Source organism: Trematomus bernacchii, unplaced genomic scaffold, assembly GCF_902827165.1.
Source record: "Trematomus bernacchii unplaced genomic scaffold, fTreBer1.1, whole genome shotgun sequence".
In the NCBI taxonomy this organism is placed as follows: domain Eukaryota; kingdom Metazoa; phylum Chordata; class Actinopteri; order Perciformes; family Nototheniidae; genus Trematomus; species Trematomus bernacchii.
In genome coordinates, this window is record NW_022987686.1 from 1,140,079 (window position 1) to 1,162,428 (window position 22,350).

At 40.9% G+C, this 22,350-nt stretch overlaps 2 protein-coding genes across 3 annotated transcripts in view; one reads left to right on the top strand and one right to left on the bottom strand.

Moving 5' to 3' along the window:
• Positions 1–309: 309 nt before the first annotated feature.
• On the bottom strand, positions 310–9,789 carry dthd1 (death domain containing 1). The gene is given in 10 exon segments (XM_034136814.1): positions 310–632; positions 889–946; positions 1,042–1,292; positions 2,177–2,466; positions 6,103–6,247; positions 6,429–6,702; positions 6,901–7,080; positions 7,647–7,977; positions 8,485–8,983; positions 9,396–9,789. Coding segments are annotated over 10 exon segments (2,745 nt in total).
• Positions 9,790–11,537: 1,748 nt separating this feature from the next.
• zmp:0000000660 (arf-GAP with Rho-GAP domain, ANK repeat and PH domain-containing protein 2) overlaps positions 11,538–22,350 on the top strand; it is a 112,656-nt gene continuing 101,843 nt past the window's right edge. The window contains exons 1-6 of one of the 2 annotated variants that reach the window (XM_034136894.1): positions 11,538–11,800; positions 15,467–16,347; positions 17,433–17,515; positions 20,544–20,620; positions 20,927–20,991; positions 21,649–21,990. In XM_034136894.1, coding sequence (XP_033992785.1) covers positions 15,530–16,347; positions 17,433–17,515; positions 20,544–20,620; positions 20,927–20,991; positions 21,649–21,990 — 1,385 coding nt within the window. In that variant the 5' untranslated portion in view covers positions 11,538–11,800; positions 15,467–15,529. Of the gene's footprint in view, positions 11,801–14,312; positions 14,510–15,466; positions 16,348–17,432; positions 17,516–20,543; positions 20,621–20,926; positions 20,992–21,648; positions 21,991–22,350 lie in introns of those variants that run through there. The other variant, XM_034136895.1, reaches the window with a different exon arrangement.

The following is a 22,350-nucleotide window of genomic DNA, read 5'->3' on the forward strand; positions in this document are numbered from 1 at the left end:
AAAATTAGACAATTGCCAATTGAGGTAAGCAGACAAATATCATTTTCTATACACATTTGAATAATTTGAGGTATACAATAAGCTTTTTTGCTAGTTAACTGTATAACATTAAGTCTTCAGGCCTCTAAATGCACTCTGTGAACTTACTCATGCCTCAAAAATAATCGACACATATCTGGAAGGGAGCACATACACTCACAGTACGATGCTGACCTCTAGTGGATAAACAGAATACTGCCACCTTCACATTTGGCAGGCCCAGATGCTCTTGACTAAAATCAACAATCATACAGTGGGATTTCTACTTTCTCATCTATTCCAGTGATCCCTGGCTGGGGGTGGGGGGGGGGGGTCGGCCTGGCGCAGCAGCAGCTCCCTGGCCAGGTCCGGCCTGCCGCTCTTGGCGAGGCAGTGGGCGAGCTGAGAGGCTCTGGGATGGTGGGTGGCAGCAGGAAGCCCCCTCCTCCACATGGCCAGGAGGTGGAAGGCCTGGGTGGAGAGGCTGTCCCCGGCCCGCAGCTTCACCAGCTGAGCGGCGCTTCGACGGAGACGCAGGGAGACCACCAGCAGAGAGACCTCCTCCTCTGAAAGTTCCCCGGACAGCCAGAGGAGGAGAGAGTCTGACAGAGAGTCTGGTGGGGGGGGGGGGGGGAGATCATATTTAATTCAAAATACCGGAAATACATGCAAAATCAAATATATTTAAACTAATATCATTAGTTTTTCAACTGTAACTAATTTAGTATAACCAAACCCTCAAGGGGTATACATTTTTTATTTAAATTCACTAACAAAAGCTTTGACAATTCTAAATTGTTATTGGGTAGAAGTATAAAGTGGGGAAAAGGGAAAAAACTCAAGTAAAGTACACCAAAACCTTTCACCCACCTGTGTCCTCGCGTAACCTCACCTTGGCTGTGATTGGCCGATTAATGGTTCTCACTTTCTGCGATGCAACAGAATAAAACGTTAGCATATCTTTTATTTTGAACTTCTTAAACAGCTTCTCTAATGTATGATTCCTTGGGAATGTTTCTGCACCTTGGGTAAAGTCAGAGACAGCTTACAGACGGGGTCTCCGAGGAGCTTTGTGTCCATGGCGACCGGTTTATCACCTCGCCACTCCAGCTGAGCTCTGGTGACCTTGTAGAACATGGCCGTGCCCTTGTAGTGGGGGGAGCTGTAGTTCCCAAACGGGTCCACTTCTGTCAGACGCACCATGAGGTGATTCTTCTGCTGACTGTGGAAGGTGATTCGCTCGTTTGGGACATCATGTCCTTCGTTTTGAGTTCCTTTTGTAAAACAAGGACACTCAATCTTCAACATTCTGAACAAAAATTCTTATGTGGTCTTCAAGTGATAACATTAAAACAAACATACATGAGTGGTGATTTCATGCATTCTGCTGGCTGCCTGTGCAAACAAAAATGCATTCACTTAAGATTATTGTGTTGCACTGTTGGAGGAGCCTGGGACCTAAGATTTTCATCGGCATAACTACACCGTAGCTATGTATGAATGACAATAAGCCTTGAACCTTGAACCTTGAACCTTGATTAACTCAATATGCAGATACAGAAGAGACATGGAGGGAAACAAATACAAGTTTTGAAACAAATAAGAACAAAGTATGTATGTTAGCATGATGTCCCTTCTGGAGCTCGGTCAAAAAGGGCTCTTCAGATTATACTGTAAAAATAATATATATATAATTATGATTCAAAAGCTGACCAAATTTGAAACCAAAAAGGATCTACAGCTGCTGTGTGCTTGAGCCAAATGCAAGCAATGCTGATACTATTATTAAGAGTTGATGAGACATTGAGGCCCTGATTTATTTATTTTTTAAAGATTTTGACCTACAGTAATGATGGCGCTATAGGAAAAGCCCAAAATTGCGAAAGGTATAACTATTAATCAATACCTCTACTGTACCAATGGTATTATCCATCCACCAGCACATTATCACCATTAATAAAATACAACCCTTAAAAGGTCTTCAGACTAACAACAATCAAGAGAAAGTTGAGAAAGTGACTGTGGTCCTATAAGAACTTATTTTTGCTTTAAAAGAATATATATTGCACATTCTTTTCTTATACTGTACCTTGAGAGCCGTTTTCATTAGTGTGCATGCATCTTTTCATCATGTCTCTAGTTTATCCTCACACCCTACCTGAGGAGGTGATGTTGCCGCTGAAGCGCAGGAGGAGCTGGTCTCCCTCACACATGGAGATCTCCTCCGATGTCTCCGGCAGCCCGCTGTATCCCTGGGCTCGCAGTTTGGACGTCTCCCAGCTGAGGTCTCTGTTGGGGAGGACAGCCACCAGGAGGTCATGCGGCTCATCCTGTCTCCGCTGGAGGACGACGGTGACAGCATGGCAGCAGACCGACTCCTCCAGCTCCTCTGCCAGGGAGGAGAGGTGGAGAGGCTGCATGGGAGACAGGAGACGCACCACCAGCAGTCTGAGGCAGGGGGAGGTAAGGCGTTAAGCTCAGAGGAGATATGAGATTATTGCTAATACAGATTTAAGATACTTAAAATAGAATAAAACATTCTTATTACATACTGTAGAAGTCTGTTGAAGATAAGAAAGAGGAGAGCAATAATGAGAATCTATCCGTAGTATAGGAGCAGTTCACAGTATATCATAGGTAGAATATTCGGACTGCAAAACACTACATATTTTTACTGTTAAATCTTTAAAAATGGCAGAAGAGACGCCAGAATTTTAAACTTTACTGTTTTGTATATTTACTTTATTAATCATGCTGTGAATTATGGCCTGGTAATCTACTGTAATGGTTAACACAGCATTACCTTTTCACATGCTAATGACGGTTATCCAAAAGTGTTTCACAATCATTTTTTAAAACTGTAAGATAAATCCAAAATAAATTCACATCATTTCATAGAAACTGAAGAAACACAACTAAATACCTTCACATTCTTGTTGTTTATGAATTCTTGAAAGATAACATTTTCACCATGTTCTTATCTTCTGATAGAAATGTGAAAGCCTGGTATTCAAAATATGTAACCCCCCTTTTATCCATACTGACTTTCTGACTTAAACCCTTTGTGTGAAGCAAAGCTTTTCTAAGTCATGCTAGTTGTATTGTTCTCCATTTCACTTTGTGTCATGCTGCACCTACACTGTGTGTAAATGAAAAGCATAAAACCCTGAAGAAGTGGAACAGAAGTTGCTTGAGTGGTGAGTTCTTCTTCTTGTCAATGTGTTTGAGTTTATTTTAAGCAGGGCAAGTTAAGAAATAATGTGATGATTGCATGTGTGATGTTTACAAGTTAGGGGGATTAGCAACTATAGCAAAGTAGGGCTAAGGAGTTGAATGTCGCTAATTATCTAGATGTTCTGCTTTCACGGTATGTGAAGTACTGCTTTTGTATTTCTGGATATGTCTAGTTTGTTTAGTACTTCTCTGTTATTGTATGTATGTGTTAATTGCGACTTGCCAGAAGAATCCAGATGAAAATGAGCTTTAAGCTAAATCTGGCACCTATCTCTCTCCACTAAACATAGCTATACAAATATACATTTGGAATAAAATCACATAGCTGTAACCTCAAATATCTTACATGTATTAAACAAAATGCATCTGAAACCATTCTAAAAATGTGACTGTTATCTTTGCATAAACATGTTTCCTATAGATTTGTTCCTGTGGAGTCTCGCATCAAACCTCTTCATGTTAAAGTGTCCAACAGAGCTAATTGTCCACAAGTAAGGATTCTTCACAGGACTTCAAACATAAACAATAACACTCATATATGTAAATCAACCCTCCTTAACTGTCTGTCTTTCTGTGGTCAGGGGCAATGTTTGCTACTTCCTCTATGTGGTCGGGGGCCTCCTGATGACGGTCACTGGTGGGAGTGTGTATGTGGATGTGACGTCGGCCCAGAACCCTGCCTACCTGCAGCGGCTGTCAAACACACTCCTGGGGCTCATGGGCCTTCGACACAAAACACATGTTGTAAGACACCTACAACTTTAACTGTTCTCACTGTAATCTTATGAGGAAAACATCAAATCATGCACCATGTGACTCATGGGGGGATTGTAAGACCGCCTGGCACAGACATGCAAAAGCCCCCACCTCTCCTTTAAAGGAGCAAAACACACAGACTTAAGAGTTGTTTAATCTCGTTTTGTTTTTTTGGGGGGGGGGTTTTGACACAAAATTCACGGTGGTTATTTGATGTCTGTGTCGTTGTTTTGTGTCACTGCGTGATTGTTTTTTTAGTTGCCCTTTGTCTGTGGTTGTTTTCCCCCTCCTTGTGTGTCTTTTTACTTGTTTTGTGTCTCTTTGTAGTCATTTTGAGACTGATTTTTGAACTTAAAGGTGGGGTATGTAATTTATTTCAGATACACTTTTTGTTATATTCCATGGAATGCTCTTAACATCCCGATAGCAATGAATATCTTAAATGCTTTGACAATAAATACATAACAAAAATGTCATCTGTGGAAGCCGTAGCGCTGTAAAAAGCACGACCAATCGGCCCGGCTACAATAACTGGATGGCCTACCTGCCTGTCAGCCTTCCATCTGTGCACAAACTTATCTCGTGCCCTCATTGGTCATGTGCGCGTTCGTGTGTGTTGGAGGAGGGGCTCTGTAAGGCCGGCTGTGTATTTTCAAATTCTAGCGCACTCGAGCTGGTTTCTCCAAAATTACCTACCCCACCTTTAATGTGAAAGTATTCAAATTTCCTGTCATATCATGATAATTGTTAACTAATGTTGTTTTTTTGCACATTACAGGCTAACTCTGTGGTGAAACGAAAACAAAAAAGGCTGTTTTTCACTGAAAGGTGAGGGGAGATATAAAGTTATTCATCACTATCATCAAAAACAAATAATATGCATTTATTCTTTTGCCAAATGTCCAACCTTGTCTTTATGAAATGTTGCTTAATGGCCTCTATTTGTGATGTAGTTTCAACAGCCTCCTTGATATGATGAAAACAACACTGCAAATAACTCAACATCATTACAAGCTTATAGTCTGGTGTCCTGAGAAGCAAACAAACCTGGACTCTGCTAACTGCATCTTAGCAAGAAGGTACAAAATGAAATTATTACAATGAAATGAAAACTGTTTTGCTTTCACTTCTATTAATCTGTGGTGCCTGACAGTGTTTCCTTTTCTGTGGTCAGGTACAGGATTTATTACATCCTTATTTGTGGTGCGTCAAGCAAAAACGTTCTTACCCTACGCATAGGGAACAAGAGCAACAAGCTACAAACCTACAATCCGTCAAATCAACTACAGTGGTTGATCAGCTTTATCAGCAAGGCAAGGGAACAGAGAGATGTGGTAAGAGATGGAAGGTTATTACAGTCTTCTGGCATCCAAACACAACTGATGTATTATTTAGGATAATCAATAAAGTCTTTTTTCATATATAATATTGTTTGTTTGACAGGTTTATCTTTTACTGGATGGACAAATCAGCAGTGGATCTGACAATAATGGTGCTACAAATAAGCGTCCTCCTTCCAGTCTGACCCTGGGCTTATCTGCACTCTCTGTAGTCTTTCTGTGGATGTTTCTGCCTCATTTTGCAGTTTTTGCTGTGATCTGTTTAGGTTGGAAAGTACAACAAAATCTCCACTGACTACTGCGATCACAAAGAAAATCATCCTGGCTTTTATATCTGATTTAACGTAACTCAATCATTTTTGTACTGCTTCCGACTGGCTCCCAAGCACTGCAACAAGGCTTCTAATGAGATCAGAAAAAGATACCCTTTCTCCTGCGTCCCTGCAGTGGCTGTCTTGTTTGCTCTAGGATTGAGTCTTCCATTATAATATTTATCCACAATGTGCTATGTGGTCCCTAAACTTGTAATGTATGACCGAGCTCTGTTACCAAAAAACTGTAATAAAAAACAATCTCTCATTTTTATTTTGTGTATTATTATGTGTATACTTCTTGAATAATGTATTTGTTCCAGATGCTGTATATCCCTTTGGATCAGCTATCCCTTGGACCTTTTTTAAAAGGACTCTAAACTAATCTTCTCTGGTCTCATTCTCCTGATCCATTTAGATTTGTACGAATGATGATTTCAAACCTGTCAAAGTGCTCCGCCAGCTCAAAAGACACCAGCCCATTTAGCTGGTTCCTGACTGTGACTTTATCCAGGATGCTCCACTGTTTGTCTCTTGAACCCAGAACAATCGGCGGCTCGTTTGACATCTCTTTAGACTTCCCAGAGGCTCTGACAAAAACATTAAAAACAAATTATATTTTTAACAAGACCTAAATCATCAGGGAGGCAGTTCAAGTTGCACTCTTTAGTCAAGTTGATTACATGACCATCAATTCAACTTTGAGGAATTTGTATCAATTATTCATCTCTGGTCGCCCTTTTTTAGCCACATCTCATGACGAAGACACGCTTAACTCACCTCCTTCTGTGGGAAGCAGGTTGATCCCATGATGGAGAACCACTGACAGGCCACATTTGGTGGTCTTGCTCGTCTTCTTGTCCCCTTGTCTGCCTTTTTTTTTCAGTGTTTGGGGGACAGGGAAGGGTGAGAGTGACGGGTCTTCTCAGGGGCTTAGAGGATGGGTGGGTGAGGTAGAGAAACGGACTCGTAGACACCACCGCGTGGTAGGCATCGCTCCTAGTCTTGACGGCAGCTAGAAGAACAGCATCTACTGGCTGGATCTGAGGCAGTTTATACAATTATATAATTGTTATTTAAGCAGCACTTTGGACAATGTGTGATATGAAAATGGTTTTATCCAAGAAAGGCTTGATCTGAAATGTACTCCCAAACATCCCACAATACATAACAAATCAGTGAAATAAACCAATGCTTGATGTTATGATACGCTATTGTTAAAAGTAATGTTACCTCCTTACCATGGTTTGTGCTATAACTGGAGCAGTGAAGGCTCCTGGGAGGTAGTTCAGGCAAATCCGGGGGTCCATGGGTAGCTTTAGTGACAAACCTTTTGTGGTAACTGTGTAATTTTCTCTTTTTAGACAGGAAACCACTGCAAACAGGCCAAGGGAATACACCCTCACATCTGCAAATGAGCCCTGTCAAACGGGTACAAAGAAAATAAATTGAATAATCTTTTTTTATCGGTAGTTGAATAATTTATTAACAGAAAACAATATTACCCGTGATGTCCAGTCTGGCTTAAGGCAAGGACAATTATAACAATGTAAGTTATGATTGCTTCCACCAACATTGTGGAGCTGTATTTCCCTTGGGGTCTGTTAAAGTCATGTTATTTTTACAGCTGGAAAAGTGAAATGGTTTCAGCAAAGATGCAAAAGGATGGTTCAGAACATTTTCAGACAGAACACAAAGGGTTTTGGTTGATCATTCTAAATTCAAAGTACTATCATATTAGGTGGACCACAAGGCTCTATAATAGCACCCCTTATGTTTGACATTGTATTTAAAGAAATTAAAGAAAGGCACGTCCAATTCTTTCTGAAGTTGACCACTCAAAAGTGCCTTTTATAAACTGTAGTTATCATTTTATAATTTAAATCAACCCTAATTAGTAACAAAAGCAAATGTACCGCTCATAAATACTGTAACATAGTTAAAAAGGGATTATAACTTTTTAGTTCACAGCATCTCTTTTAGTTACCCTGTGACCTCCATACGTGCCCTCTGTGGTTACAGGAGTGACGTAGCTTGCCCTCCTCTCCCTGTCAACTATCTTCACTGCAACATCCCTGTAGTTGCCGCGGTAACGTGCGCAGAAAGGCACAACCACAGTCACGGGGAAGTGTACGTTAGCTCCCTCCTGAACCTTGAGCCTGATCACTCTGCTGACCAGCTCCTCTGAACCCGTCACCATCAGGCAGCTCAGGGTGTCGGCCACCTCACATCTCAGGACCTCAGCCACACCCATAGGTGCTCTGATGAAGCATGTGTCCGGTACATCTGATTGGCTGTCTCCCTGTTGGCCGCTGAGCCTGGAAATCAGTTTAGAATAGACATATTTACACAAATACAATGCTGATGATGTACAGGTGATATTTTGAAGTAAACATTGAAAAATGATGCGCTGAAGAACAAGAATTGCATATTTGTCTCCCTGCATATATCTCTTTGATGTGACTCAAAGTATAAAGTATATTTCTAGAAAAAAGTGCAACCATCTTAAATATTTCTGAAATGCTGTAGCATGCACATTCTCATATCAGCTTCTCCCAGACTCGGCCTCTCCCTCTGATCTGTATTTCTGTATTTGTTTGGCTTTTGGACGGATCCGGGCATTGACCTGACAATGACCTGAAATAGCCTGCTATAAGGATGCCATGTGGTCAATGTGTGTGAACCTGGTGTTGAGCCACTGCAGAGTGTTTACTTCTGTATCAGTGGGGGAAATGAGGGGAAAGAATGGAATCATGTTCAGAATCACATTCCTGTTTGCTCCCTTAGTTGATGGGGGAAATATGATGATTATTATGTCAACTTACCCTACTGTGATCCATTCATTTGTTTCCTCTTTTGCCTTTTCTGTCCCCTCCAGGAAATCTGTCTTTCTTTCTTGAGAATGACAGTCCTCAGTATCACTCCCTTGATCACCTTTGACCACTAATTCTTGCCCCGTCTCTTTCACATCATTGCAGTCAGAGCTGCAGAGTCTGTTGTCTGATGTTTGCTCAGTGTCCTGTGATGGCATTGTATTTTGATCATTTCTATCCTCCTGTTTATGCCCAGAGTTAGCTTCAAGGGGATCACAGGAGTTTAGGTGATTTTGATCATCTTCAGGAGGCTCTTGTTCTTTTATATTTCTGGTCTCCTGAACTTCTGCATCCACAGTTGAGGCCTTCTCTGCACATAATTTGAGGATTTCTCCATCCAGTTTAGCTATAATTGTGTTCAGTGTGTCCATAATGACATCTATGTCCTCCCAAACACTCAGAAACATATCTGTGAAGGAGTCTGAACAAGGTTTGACTTTCCAATGTGTATCTGAAACAAAACAAACGGATAGAACAGAGGAAATGTGTTGTATATCACATCAACAAAGTGAAACTTTTACAGTTTTCTGCATTTTCGAGAGTCAATTCTAGATACTTTAACTATGATTTTTGTGGACAGCAAAAAGACTACAGTCTTTCAAAACATTTTCATACTTGTATTTTAACTGACATTTTCACTTCAACTTATTCTCATACTTACATTTTTACGTCAACTGAAACAGTTTCAACTTCAACATACACTTCAACTCCTTGTCATCCTTACAATTAAACTTCCTCTGACATTTCAGCTTTTTCTTATACGTTTAAACTTCCACTGACCTCCACTTCCACTACTTCCTTTTGTTCTTCAATCAAAGTAAGCCTTTTCTAGAGACACGCACCAGTCAGATCAACTCACGTACCTGTTGTGGACGCTTCCTGCTGATCACTGTCCCCTGGCGGAGACTTGTTGGCACAATCTCTGAGAACTCCTCTCCACGCTGTCACTCTCTCAGAATGAAAAACACTGAGCTCCCTCATTACTCCCAGAACTCTCTGCTTGCACAGTCTCTCCTCTTCATCATCCTCCTTATCCTCACTGCCTCTCTGTATTTCCTCTCCTTCGCCTCTACCTGTTTCTTCTCCTATGGATTTTCTTCCACCCACCGTGCCATCATTATGCTTTCTTCTGCTTCTGACAGCTTCAAGCCCCCCACAAGTTTCTGTCAACATGTTGAGGAGACTGTTCTTTCTCCTCCTGCCATGACGGGACTCTTCTTCATCCATCAGTTTATCCACATGCAGATTTGCATCCATGCTGAGAAGAAAAAACAACGGATCATGGGTCAGATGTGCTAATCCAGCTTGTTTTGTGCCCTTTTTTTAGTCCAATTGCACACGGCAAAAACAATTCTCTTGTCCAACACAATGATGGTGAATAATATATAAAAATCTCTAAAACTACAGGGCATTATTCCCTCCTTTTTACATTTGAAGCAGAAAACTCCTTGGTCACTCCGTCCCCGGCATTTTGTGTGTTACTGTGTACAGCTTTCCTAGTTTTCAGGAGCCAATGTCGTATTTATATGGCTGCCAGTAAAACATGTTGCCAAGACGACTCCTGGAGGCGTGGCAGGGAGGGACAAAAGAGCAGCCACAGAGCAAAAGATTTGCAGGAAGACTGAGTGCTGTCCTCCAGACATCTCATCCCTCTCCTTTATTCTTCTGTCACTCATTTTACTGCTTGAACGTCCAGACAGATAAAGACGTCAGCTCTTTAAATTCAGCCCCAAAACTGTTGCCCAATGGCAGAAATGTCACTTGTTTTGAAAGCATGTTGACGATGAGGTTGTAGAGTCACATGGCTAAAATATTTAGTAGTTAGTAGAAAGCTAATACATATATTAAATCTTTGGTGAAATATCTTTTTTTTGTTTGATGAAAAATGTGTTTTACAAACTGAAGCAGCTAGTTGAAATAAAGCCATCATTGATTTTTATTGTTTACTCCTGTGCTTTTACTTCTGTAATATGTTTGAGTGAGAAAGGCCTGTTCTGCTTTGAAGCTGCTGCTCTCTGTCACCATCATGTGGCTGGTGCTGCAAACTGTATCTTTATAACCTATTTTATCCCTTCTGATTTTAAGTTATTGGGACAATCGAGGGACAGGAAATACACGAGAAGGTGTTTTATATAAAAATGTGTTCATAAATTCCTATTAAATTAATGATAGTGGGGTCGAACTGTTCAATACACCTGCTATTGGTCTTGATGCTTTAACATTGGCCTAGGCATTTTCTCAATTTGTCCTTTTATTGGTATAATCTTTCAGCATTATTAATATTCACTGTTGTTGGTATAGACTACCTTTTTTAAAATATTTTCCATATTCATTGTTTTACACTGTAGTAAAATGCACATATTTGTACATAATTATTTCTTATAACTATTGTTCTTATCGTTTCTCAATTTTCAAATATATTTATTTTCAAGGGGATCGAGCAACGATATCAAAAAATGTACATACTTTATTCTGGAGAAATGGTATGACTGGAAGTACAAATGAACTTGAAACTTAGGTTGTAATTTGTTTTTTAAATAAATGAATTACTATGCCTAGTAAGATTAGGGATACTTTATAATAAAAAACAAAGGCTACCTAATGTTTATTTGCCAAAAATGTTTAAACAATCAATTCACTGCTGTGTTACGTATAATCTAAACTAAAGTATAATTGTTTTTGGTTCAATTAAATGCCATGTATGAAATACACATTTCCATGTCATACAGTATACAGTAGCCTCAATACTATATTAATTCTACTACCGTCATCAGAATAATATCATGCATTAACAGTGATTGATGAAAACAATGAAACTACATGTGTTGTTTTTTTCCAGGACTCACTTCATTAACTGAGCCAGGCATCCTGCTGCATTCCTGCCTGTGCTGAATACATAGCCCGAGGCCTTCAGGATCAAGCTGGGACATGCGTGTGTTCCCAGGAAACATCCGAAGTGCTGAACACTTTGCTGTTCTCAGGTGACACAATAGCACACTTGTTTTGTTTTACAAACAGACTCACGTAAAACAAAGGAGACCACAATATTAACAATTTAAAGCTTAATACTATTTTAGAGTTTTAGTAGCAGGTACTTCTGCAACTGGTCCTGCACTGAGATGGGCGTGGTGTTACCGAACACACCGCGGAAACAGACGAGCACGTTCTGAGGGCTCGCGACAGTCAACAGTGTGAAACAAACTGGACATGGCGAGTGCGCAAAGGTGTGCGGATGATGCCTGAGGTTTCCACCTGTTTTAACCTGCAGGTAAGCTCTTCTCACACTCGGACGCACAGCAACGTGTTGGGTAAACACGCTGACTTCAATTGTTGTGATAAAATTCGGCTAAAGTGGTCAAGTATCTGACGTGAATGGTCTTACATTTAATTCGCCTTTTAAATTCGTGTAGCCAGAAGCGTGTATCACTTATTTGCCGGTAAGCTAATATGAACTGCGTCACTCCCACTTGTACTTTTCACAACGTTTTAATACCTTTCTTTTCATTAGTGTAAACACAGGCTAAAGAAACACAGACACACATGTGACCACTAGTGTTGTGCTGCACTACTTTGTTATTTCAATGTAAACACACTCCTGCAAAGCTTGTAGAATGGCAGCTTTTGAAAGTGTCTTTTCTACTTAATTTAATATAATAACATTCTTTCATTATCTTTTGTGTGACTGTCTCCTCAAAACACCACTTAATATTTAAGTAGATAACATTTCAGCAGGGAACCAAGGTATGTTTTCCCAAACCAGGAAGGGGACACCAATTGGACTTTGTTCAAAGTTAGTTCGCTGTGAGATGTGCAGAAATATGAGGTAGGTGTGTATGCTATGACTCAGCCCGTCCCCTTGTACTGTCTAACCATACCCAAGGGTGTGCCTAGTGGGTGTAACTCCACCTACCCAGGTAGCCATGCATTCAGACAGTTTGTTGTTGAGGAACAGCTTCAATTCAGATCATTTCAATTATTTATTCACCAAAGTAAAACATACTAGTACAAATCAAGAGAAAAATTGACATATGTGAAAATATGCCCCCCTAATTATCTATCCAAAGCTTTAGAATAGGCGCCTGTACACTAAACAGAGTTTTTACAATACATATTACTAACATATCTAAAATTGGAGGGAGTTTTTGTATCACACAGACATTTTTATACTACTATCAATCTAATTCCATATCTGTTGGCGTCTGCAAGCCACACTAAAGCTGGTAAATCTTAGTTTTCTTTACCCTTTATAAGATGCTTTGTCTTAGTCAATATCTAGCCACATATGTTCCATCCTGGTGCATTTCAGTGAGTTGTGTTAATGCATTTGTGTGTGTTGTAGTATCTTTATGAGTGCACACACACTGCTTCATATGTTCCCACGCCCATGTGGGAAGTGCAAGCAGTTTCATCTTGTTAAGTTCTCTTTTTGCTCTTTTGCTATTGATCTAAACACCCTGTGGAGTGAGACACCAGGCAATAGCTGTGGATCAAAACTCCCATATCCAGCCCTTAATGGTGTTTGCTGTGTTTGGTGGGTAGCTCTGTGGTTGTGTGCAGCTGTGTGAGTGGGGGTACTGTAGAAGCGCTAAAAGACAGAGATGAGGAGCAGTCCAGGTCAAATGTGCTAGCAGGCTTTGGCGTGTGCCTGGGCTGGCTGTTAGCCAATACAGGTCCCTGCATGTTAACACTGCAATACACAGCAGTTATTGTTATTTTGATATTATTACACTATCAAATGCAATACAAGTAAATACAAGTCAAAAGAAACATCAGAACTTAAGTGAGTTACATACAGTAAGATAATAGAACAATGTAACCTTGCATGAGAAGATAACTAGATATTTTGATGCCTTTCATCAAGCAAATTCATGCAGTAGTCTTAAGACCAATGATGAAACACATGACCGCATACCACAGTTTAAAAAAGCAATACTGCACTAATATACACCGTATTTGGTACACCCACACTATTTTTAAACACATGGGTTAACCTACTTTATAAAGAAAGAACAAATGAATCAAAGAAACACAACATGCTCATTTTACAGTGCAGTATAGTATATGGATTAAGAGCAACCACATCTTTAACCAATCAGTTGTTCACCTACTGAACTTCCAAAAAGATGAAAACCAAAGCAAATACTGCCTTTAATACAGGCCTTAGGATTCCATATTCAATGATATGCCATTTAAAACCTTCAGCGGTAATCTGATAATAACCTTTTTTTATGTGACTGTAAGGGAATACAGTTACTTTTTTTTGTATTCTGATTACGTAATGCCTTCACATGTATTCTGTTACTGGTGCTAAGTACTAAGAATGCAAAGCAGCAACTTTTAAAAAGCTCTTTTAAAAGGAATCTGATCATACAAAAAACCCGGCTAAATGTCCTCCTAACATTCTGAGCAAAATTATGTTGTCTTTGTGCATGCATACTTAAAAACGTTTTGGTGATCATATCAGATTTCTATGCAAATAGATGATTTAATCTCAAGTGCATTTATAAGATATGTAAAGTTTAGTTCCTGTTCATGTTCTCTTGGTGAATTACTTGCACAGTGAAGTATGCAAATGAATACACATGCTGCAAGATTGTGTTTATTAGAAAGCAGAAGTAACACTTCATATACCTTTCTCACTGTAGGTTTACAACCCAAAGGAGAAGTAGACATGGCAAGATGTTGATTAACCTTCCTGTGGCTGTGGGTGTGGGTGTGTGTGTGGGTGTGTTTGTGTGTGTGTGAGGTAGAGAGAGAGAGAGCAGTTCTGCCTCACAATTCATCAGTGCTCAATTTTGAAAAGATGAAGACAGGAAACGGACATTTATCAATAGCTTGCCATTTCAAAGGGTTATTATGATGCTGGCAGTGAGCTGTGATGTAAAGCTGGGATTTTCAAACTCTACCTTTGAGACAAATATGTCAGTTGGCCTTTTTGCTGAAATGCAGTTTGTGTTATTTGAAATCAGACCTTAAGGTAAGTGTATTCCCTAAACCTGACAGTAGAGCCACACTTGAATGTTAGCATGCTATGTCCTCATAGCTATTGCTGTTTCCTGCTGTTTCATCCAGGAGTGTTGCACCTTTTAGATTTGCTTATGTGTTTCCGCTCTTGTTGAATTGACAGTACATGTGTTTGATCTTTATAGAGTGAGTTTAAAAGGAGTAGATATTATAAGAAGTAGGCTTGTTTGCTTTTTTAAATGAGATTACATGGCAGTATCAGTGTTAATCTCATGTCTGCAAGGTAAATGTAAAGCTACAAACGGTTGTTTTAGCACAGCATAAATGCTTAAAGCAGGGGCAAAGAATACAAACATCTGCATACCAGCAGCTGTTTTTAAAGCTCAGCTATTATGATCTATTTTATTAATAAAAACAACCAACAAGGGGTTTTCTTCTTGACTATCTTGTTGGCATGTTGTGGTGACTTCCTGCAGTCTAAAACCACAACCACCCTTCACACATTGCTTTTTGTAAACTGCAGAGCCAGACTTTAATCCCTGCTTCCTTTCTGGAAGCCAAGCTAAATATGCTATCTCCATGCTTTGATTCCATATACACAATACAGACATGGGTGGTATTGATCCTTTTATCTAACTCTAGGCAAGAAAGTGAATACGAGTATTTTCCAAAACGTTGAACATTGCTTTCTGATTAGGTATCATTGAAGTGGAAAGATGGTTTAATTTTACCCTGATTACATTTTCACCTGCGAAGTGAACCTCTTATACCTCATCAACTTTGAATACGTTTACCTTGTGTAGAATTTATATTATAAGAGCCTTTCAGACAGTTCAAAGAAGAAAAAAAAATTAATTAACGATTCATAGGTGCAGAGTAGCATCATGCAAAAATTCAGTTCAGTTCGATGGCACTAAAAGCCTCTTAAGTCTACGCATGTTGTTCAAAATCTTTCTTTGTGTATCTACAGTTTAAAGCTGACTACTACCTTCCAGAGGCCCTCCTAATGCAGCAGAGGTGAGACCAGAGCATCATGTTGGAGCCTCCGGATTCCAGCCAGGAGATCGTGGAGTGGCTGTCCACCCTCCGCCTGTCCCAGTACACCTCATATTTCCATCAAGGAGGCTATCAATCTCTTGAAGACTGCAGTGACCTCACAGATGAGTGTCTCCAGGAGCTGAACGTGATTCCAACAGGCCATCGGAGGCGCATCCTTCGCAGTTTGGAAGCACTAGGCGTGAAGCAGCCGAGCGGTGGAGAGGAAGATGAAGAGGACGAGAACAGGAGGCGTGGAAGGAGGCCTGTGCCACACCCGAGACGTATATTCCTGAAGGATAAAAAGAGGGGGTCTTCATGTCACAACCAACAGCCAAAGGAGAGGATGGAGTTCGAGGAGAGTCAGACTTTGCCTCCTGGAGCCGGACTCGGAACAGAATTTGAGGACGTCACGGAGAGAAGTGTTCGTCCGCCTGTACCGGCTCCTCGAGATCCCCAAAATATTCAAACATCCCCTCCCGAACCTCCTTGTGTCCCCACCTCCGTGTCCTCCAGAAGCAGCAGTAGCAGCAGCGAGTTCCTCTCCATATCTGAGATGCCCTCAGACTGGGAGGTTTCCTCAGAGAACCCGTCTCTATCCAGCACCGACTCCTTCCCCTGTCTGGCTGACGGCCCTCACCCATCGCTCACTGAAGACAATTGGGTTTTTCAAGGGAATATGGTGGAAAACTCCATCTACGAGGCTCAGCCCAGTTTTAAGGTTCCTGTTGGTCCACGGCTCACTCGCTCCTACCGGCTGAGGCACCGTCCCGTCCCTCAGATCCCCAATCAGCCCACACTGCCACCTCAGGACAGGTAACTGTTATCTTAAAGTAACAGTCCAACACTTTAGGAAATAGTTAGAATAATTACTCAAATCTTTTGCTTTAAGAAAATAGCAGGACCACAGTGTACAAATATTCTGTCACAATATAAAGTCAATAGTCAAGGGAAAGTACAACAAGTTTATAGCATAAAAAACAGGACCAAAAGTAAAGTAGTACATTTCATCATCATATATGCAGTATATTGAATGAATGTCTTTCATCTGTTAAATATGGGGGTTAATTTGAATGTATTGATATACTACTGCAGTAACTTAACCTAGACCTGTATGTATTATGCTGTAAAACACTCAATTGAAGTAGAAGTTACACAGATTTGTACTGTAAATATACTAAGTTATCTCCACTCCTGGGACTGTGGGCATTTACTTTGATGCAGAGAAATGAATTACATGCTCTCAACGTTAGAATCAAAATCACAAATACTTCATTTTTCCCGGGGGAAAATTTGTGTCTTGTGAGAGTTGTATAAATAAATATTTAGGATGTAAGAATATGCAATAAAAAGATAACATTTTATAAAAACTAAGTTATATGAAGGTTAGAATTTAAACAAAAAATGTCCAAGAAAAAAGAAGAATGTGTATATATAAATGTAAAGATAATTGCAAGTCGGATACATAGAGTGCGAGTTGTATCAATTTCTCTGACTTAACCCTCAACATTCAAGAAGTATTTCCAAACTATTCCTTTGAGCATAAAGTTTGACTTGATGGAAGTTTATGAGCAGTTGAGAACTAATCAAACAAGTTAGAGGAGCACAGCGAGAAGCACCTGGAGACATACATTTGCTCGCTTCCATTGCATGAATGAATATGAAAACAGGAGTGTCCCTCTCTGCATTCAGATTTACACTAATGGAGAACCTTAAGGCCCTTCATATTCAACTCTGCATTCCACGTACATTACCCTTTCTCGTGCTATATACATTCTTCTACTTTTGACCTGGGGAAACTAACTTCCAGAGTTCTCTCTTCCGAAGGCCTTTACGAGTAAACCTGCTTTTCCCACGTCGGGGTCGGTGGTTGTAATCCGCTGATTTCTCTTCCTCCTCAGGAGCGCAGCACCGGCGCAAACAACCAGCCTCGAACACCTCACCGGCTCCGAGGGTCCCACCGGTGCAAACGGCATACAGAAAGGTACGGCGTCTCTCCGCTGCTTCATCTTCGCCATGAATATTTAATTCCACAGTAGAGTCAGCGGCGCTCTTGTTTGCCCGGATGAAAGAAGGTAGAGGAGACAAGTTTGTGTGTGTGTGTGTGTGTGTGTGTGTGTGTGTGTGTGAGTTGGCTGTGTTATGGGAAAGGGCCCCTCCCTAATTTCAAGCGCACATCTCACAGGGAATATACTCTCTTACATCTCGTCCCTCAGCGAGACCCCGGTGTGTATTCCTGTCGCCCGGCTCTCCAAAGTTTTGTAGAAGTTGTTTAACTTTGCTAACAACACACAGGCTTGTAGAACAAATATGTTTTGAATTTTGTTCTCTTCTCGTTGTATTTTCTGGGCTTCCTCGACCCTCATCTGACGAGATAATACGTGAGCTGATTTTGTGCTTAGGTAAAATGTTTCACCCGGGATTATAAAATTAAAATACATATTACACAAATAGATACACATAAAAATACTTAAAAAATAAATAATAATAACGATATTTTCCAGAGGGCTTTTTAAGTAACTCACTCACTTTTGACATAACCCTAACCCTTATTAAACATAATTAAAAACATATCATTAATTTGTGTTTAAAATAAAATATTGGTGCTGTGTTTTTTAACAGTCTGTATGACTATGTGTAAAACATGAGAACATGTCAGTTTTATTGGTGGAATATTTGTCTGCATTGTGACATCTTCTCCTGCGGCATCATCAACAGTTTGCTGTCCGTTTTCTTCACTTAAACTCCCCTCACGTTTTTTCCCCGCTTCCCCTTCGCTGCTCGTTCCGCTGTACCTTTACCGCAGCAGTCTCTTGGCAGGCCTTGTTTTTTCCAACTTTTTCTCTGTACGGAACAAGACAGGGAGTGAGACTTGAGAGAGCATCAAGACAGTGAAGTGTGTTGGGAGGAAGGAAGAGGAGACGGATGCAAAACAGTCTGCGAGACTGGAGGAAGAGAGGGAGCCAAGATGGTCCCCGAGCAGGGAGATGGGGAGCTCCACTAGCAAGCTAAAGCTCCCTTCACAGCGAGGTCTAGCAAGGCAATATTTGACATATCATTTTAACCGAGCATATTTGAAGTTCATCCAAAAATGAAATCCAAACCTTGAGAAAAAAAGAGCAGTGTAGTCTCACAGTATTCAATGAGAACTTAACGTCAGATGCTCACAGAATTGTAATTAAGAGCATATCTGTCTACTTCTTTACAGCAGCTACTTCGCACTCTAAGTATATCACTAGCTTTACCAGTCAATGGCATTTGATCATACAATGGCATTTACACAAAGTTCATTGTGCTTCCCTATTTAACCTGTGTGTAGGCTGGTGTGTGTGACATTGTGGGGTGTTGACAGATATCACCTTGGTGCACAAATATCACACTGACAGCACGACTTCACTTTTAGTGCTAAGTCACACCTCAGAACGAACAAAGACAATATGACTCATGCTGAAAAGAGAAATAAATTCACTTTTAATTAACAGTTTTTGTTTATTATAATTTGTTGTGTTGAGAAATGTCACCTTCCTGCATATAAGGCAGATCTAAAAGCTAGATTAAAGCTTTTCTCACTACTCGGCCGTAAAGCTAGGCAAGCTTTTACTGAAATAATAAACACTCATTTGATTAATTTAAATTCAGGTTGTGGTAGCTGTATTTCCTCAATGCACAGACAGTGTGAGTGTGACACAGGAGTGATAATAACAAACCGACCTTTCCTTCCCGCACATTAAAGAAACAGAGGCTTCATTCACAATCAAATCAATCCCCTCACAAACTCCAAACTCATGGCGGCACCTTCCAAGATGGCGACTTGAGAGAGGGTCTGGTCAGGAGCAGATAAAGAAACAAAGGCAGCAACTGAAGACTAAAGAATAGAGGGAATCCGACAGGAATTGAGTACAGTAGCGTCCGGCAGGCTGTCGGAGAGAATTGCGAGTGGCCTGAAGGTCGGCTGATAGATGATGACTGATGGTTTGCTATCTGCCCAACAAGCCTGTCCGCAGAGAGGCCAAGCCCAGTTATAAAGAAGATGGGGTCTCCAAGTTGGCTCACGATATGAATGTGTCCCAATTTAAAGAAAATACTTATACAGCTATGGTGATTTATTTAGGCTGTGGTCCTTATGCATTTACGCACAGCCAACAGAGATAATTGAGATGAACGGTTAAGAGAAAAACACTGTTCTCTTAATGTTCACAAACAAACTGAAAGTACACATCGAAGGCTGGCTCGCAGACAGATGATGTCATTTATAAAGCAATAAACAAGCAAACTTATTACGCTAACGTGTTGGCTTTCTTACACCACAACATGCCGTTTGTGCCCTTCTGTAATGGCCTGCATTGTCTCAAAAAGCAGCACATTCACATCAGTACTGGAGTATTTGCCACTACTTATTTGACTGTCCATCCTTTTTGTGTCTGCGTTTGTCTCGAGGCATTTTTATGTGTCTTTCGATCTCCGCCCGCGCAGCTATCTGCCTCTCCGCCAGTGTCTATGTGTGTCTAGCCCCGTGGCGGTGTCTTTTTGGCCTCTTCGCAATCCTCAGGAGAGGGCGGTGTCATTTTTCACAGTGACAGGCATTGGCAAGGGTGGCCTGGGGTCTCCAGACTAATAGTGTCTGGCCACAGTCTCTCCGCTTTTCTTCTTCTCCTTCTCTTCCAACGACCACCGCACACGATCCCTGCAGGAAGCGAGACAGAGAAATGGCCTTGGCAGAGCCTCCGTCTGTTTGAGGCAGACTGAGGAGGATCCTACTCCCAGTTGGGGAAAAAGCAAAAGGCCGAAGCAGAGAGATGGGCAAAACAACATTTAATTGGTTTACATGGATCAAGGGGTTGGCACGATTTTATTCAGATCAATGCGTTGGTTTAATCAAAAGCCACTATAACATTTGAGTGATTTTAAATTGAACTGGAACAATCCTATTACTTACTTTCATGTTTAGGCCGTCATACTGCAAGTTCAAATGCTATGACAAAACTACTATTTTATTCCTGTGTCCTTTTTAGCTCCACTTCAAAGAACCTTGACGCCCATCGCTCCCTATGGAGAAATGTTCCTGTACAACAACCCCGAAAGCACTGCGGTAAGACAACGCACCCCCCCCCTCCCCGCTAGCGTCAGTGAGTAGCAGCTCGCCAAAGAGGAACAGACATTTCTCAGATCTATCAGTGGCGTTTCAACCGCAGAGCAAACTTCCTCACTCTGTGTTAATGTTGTCACCGTGGACACACAGCCGAGTGGAAATGTGCTTGTTTCAGTTTGTCCCCCTGAGGTTAATGGAAATGTCACCTAGCCACTAAAGTTAACATAGCTTAGCGCAGCAGCATGATAACGGTGTAAGACGGACACTTTGTTCTCATCTGATGTTAATCTCCTCTGTGCTCTGCAGGACCTCGGCCCTAAAGAAGGCTTACAGAAGGGTTTTAAAGACAAGATAAAACAGAAGAAACACAGGTACGGTATGCTGATGTAACACCGCTGTCCCACACTGTAGATGTATAAATTGTCATTTAGATGTTCAAAAAGGGAAGTGCTCACCACAAGATTTTGCGCTAACCAGTCACGGTGTACACATTGCAAACATTCATTTGATTTGATCATGTATCGCAGTCATTTATGATGGGCTACATTTAGAAAACAACCATGTTATTTAGAAAACATGATAAAGTTGCATGATAGAGTTGCATCATAAGTCATTTTTGGTCAATAATTATACATTTAAATTGAAACCAATGATTTTTAAAGGGATAGTATGACCTTTTAGGAAACACGCTTATTCGCTCTAATGCTGAGACTTAAATGAGATTTTCTAGCTCTTTTTTTAATTTTATTAACACTTTGTAGCTTCGTGGCTGTGTAGCTAACCAGAGATCTAAAAATAAACTGTGGTTTTACAGGGTGGTAAAACTCTATGTCTTGGCCGGATGCAATTACTGCCTGTTGTTCAGCAAAAATAGTCCCAGCACCCATCTCCTTTTGAAACTTAAGATACAAAGTGTTGTAAGACCTACATTAGCATAGACTAAGCTAATAGGACAGTGTTCTCAACGGACTGATAAGTAATCCCTAAAATGTCCAACAGCTCCTCTAACAACACCTATGCTCCAACAGAAAAAAGCCACCTAAAAGGAAGAAATCCAAGGACCAGGACATTCCCCCTGCTCCAACTATCCCAGACCATTACCAAGATGAATACTCCACTGTGGATGAGTGTGCTAGCATGGTCAGTTTGGACCAAAGTTTCCCCGTCACCCCTGACGCTCCTGCTGTGGGATCCGCAGCCTCTGGCCCTGAGGATGGACCTTTAATCATGGTGGAGTGTGACCTCTACGCCGATCCTGCAGACGCTGTGGGAAATGCACTTCCTGATATTTCTCCGTACGCATGCTTCTATGGAGCCCCCAAACACCAGGTGCTCAAAGTGGGATGGCTGGACAAGCTGTCGCCTCAAGGGTAGGTAACAGCACTCCTAAAAAAGGTGACTGTGGTTAGAGAAATTCATTTGTATCCATTAGGGATGGGAATTTGAAAGCAAATGTATATTCGAATATTCGACCCCCAAAAAAACGGTTAACCGAAATGTACATATCCTATTAAAAAAAAAATAAATAAAAAATTGGGAAAAATGTTGAATGAAGCTATTCAATACTCATTCTTGTTTAAGAATATGAGCATGTCTACTCAGGGGAGAGGCGGGTGCGGAGACGATTCACAATCACGCCAGCTGTAGAGAAGACCCTCTCAGCTGGAATTTGGGCATAAGATGAGGTTTGAGTCTGCGTGATCTGCGTGTAGGGAGGGGCAGCAGCCATA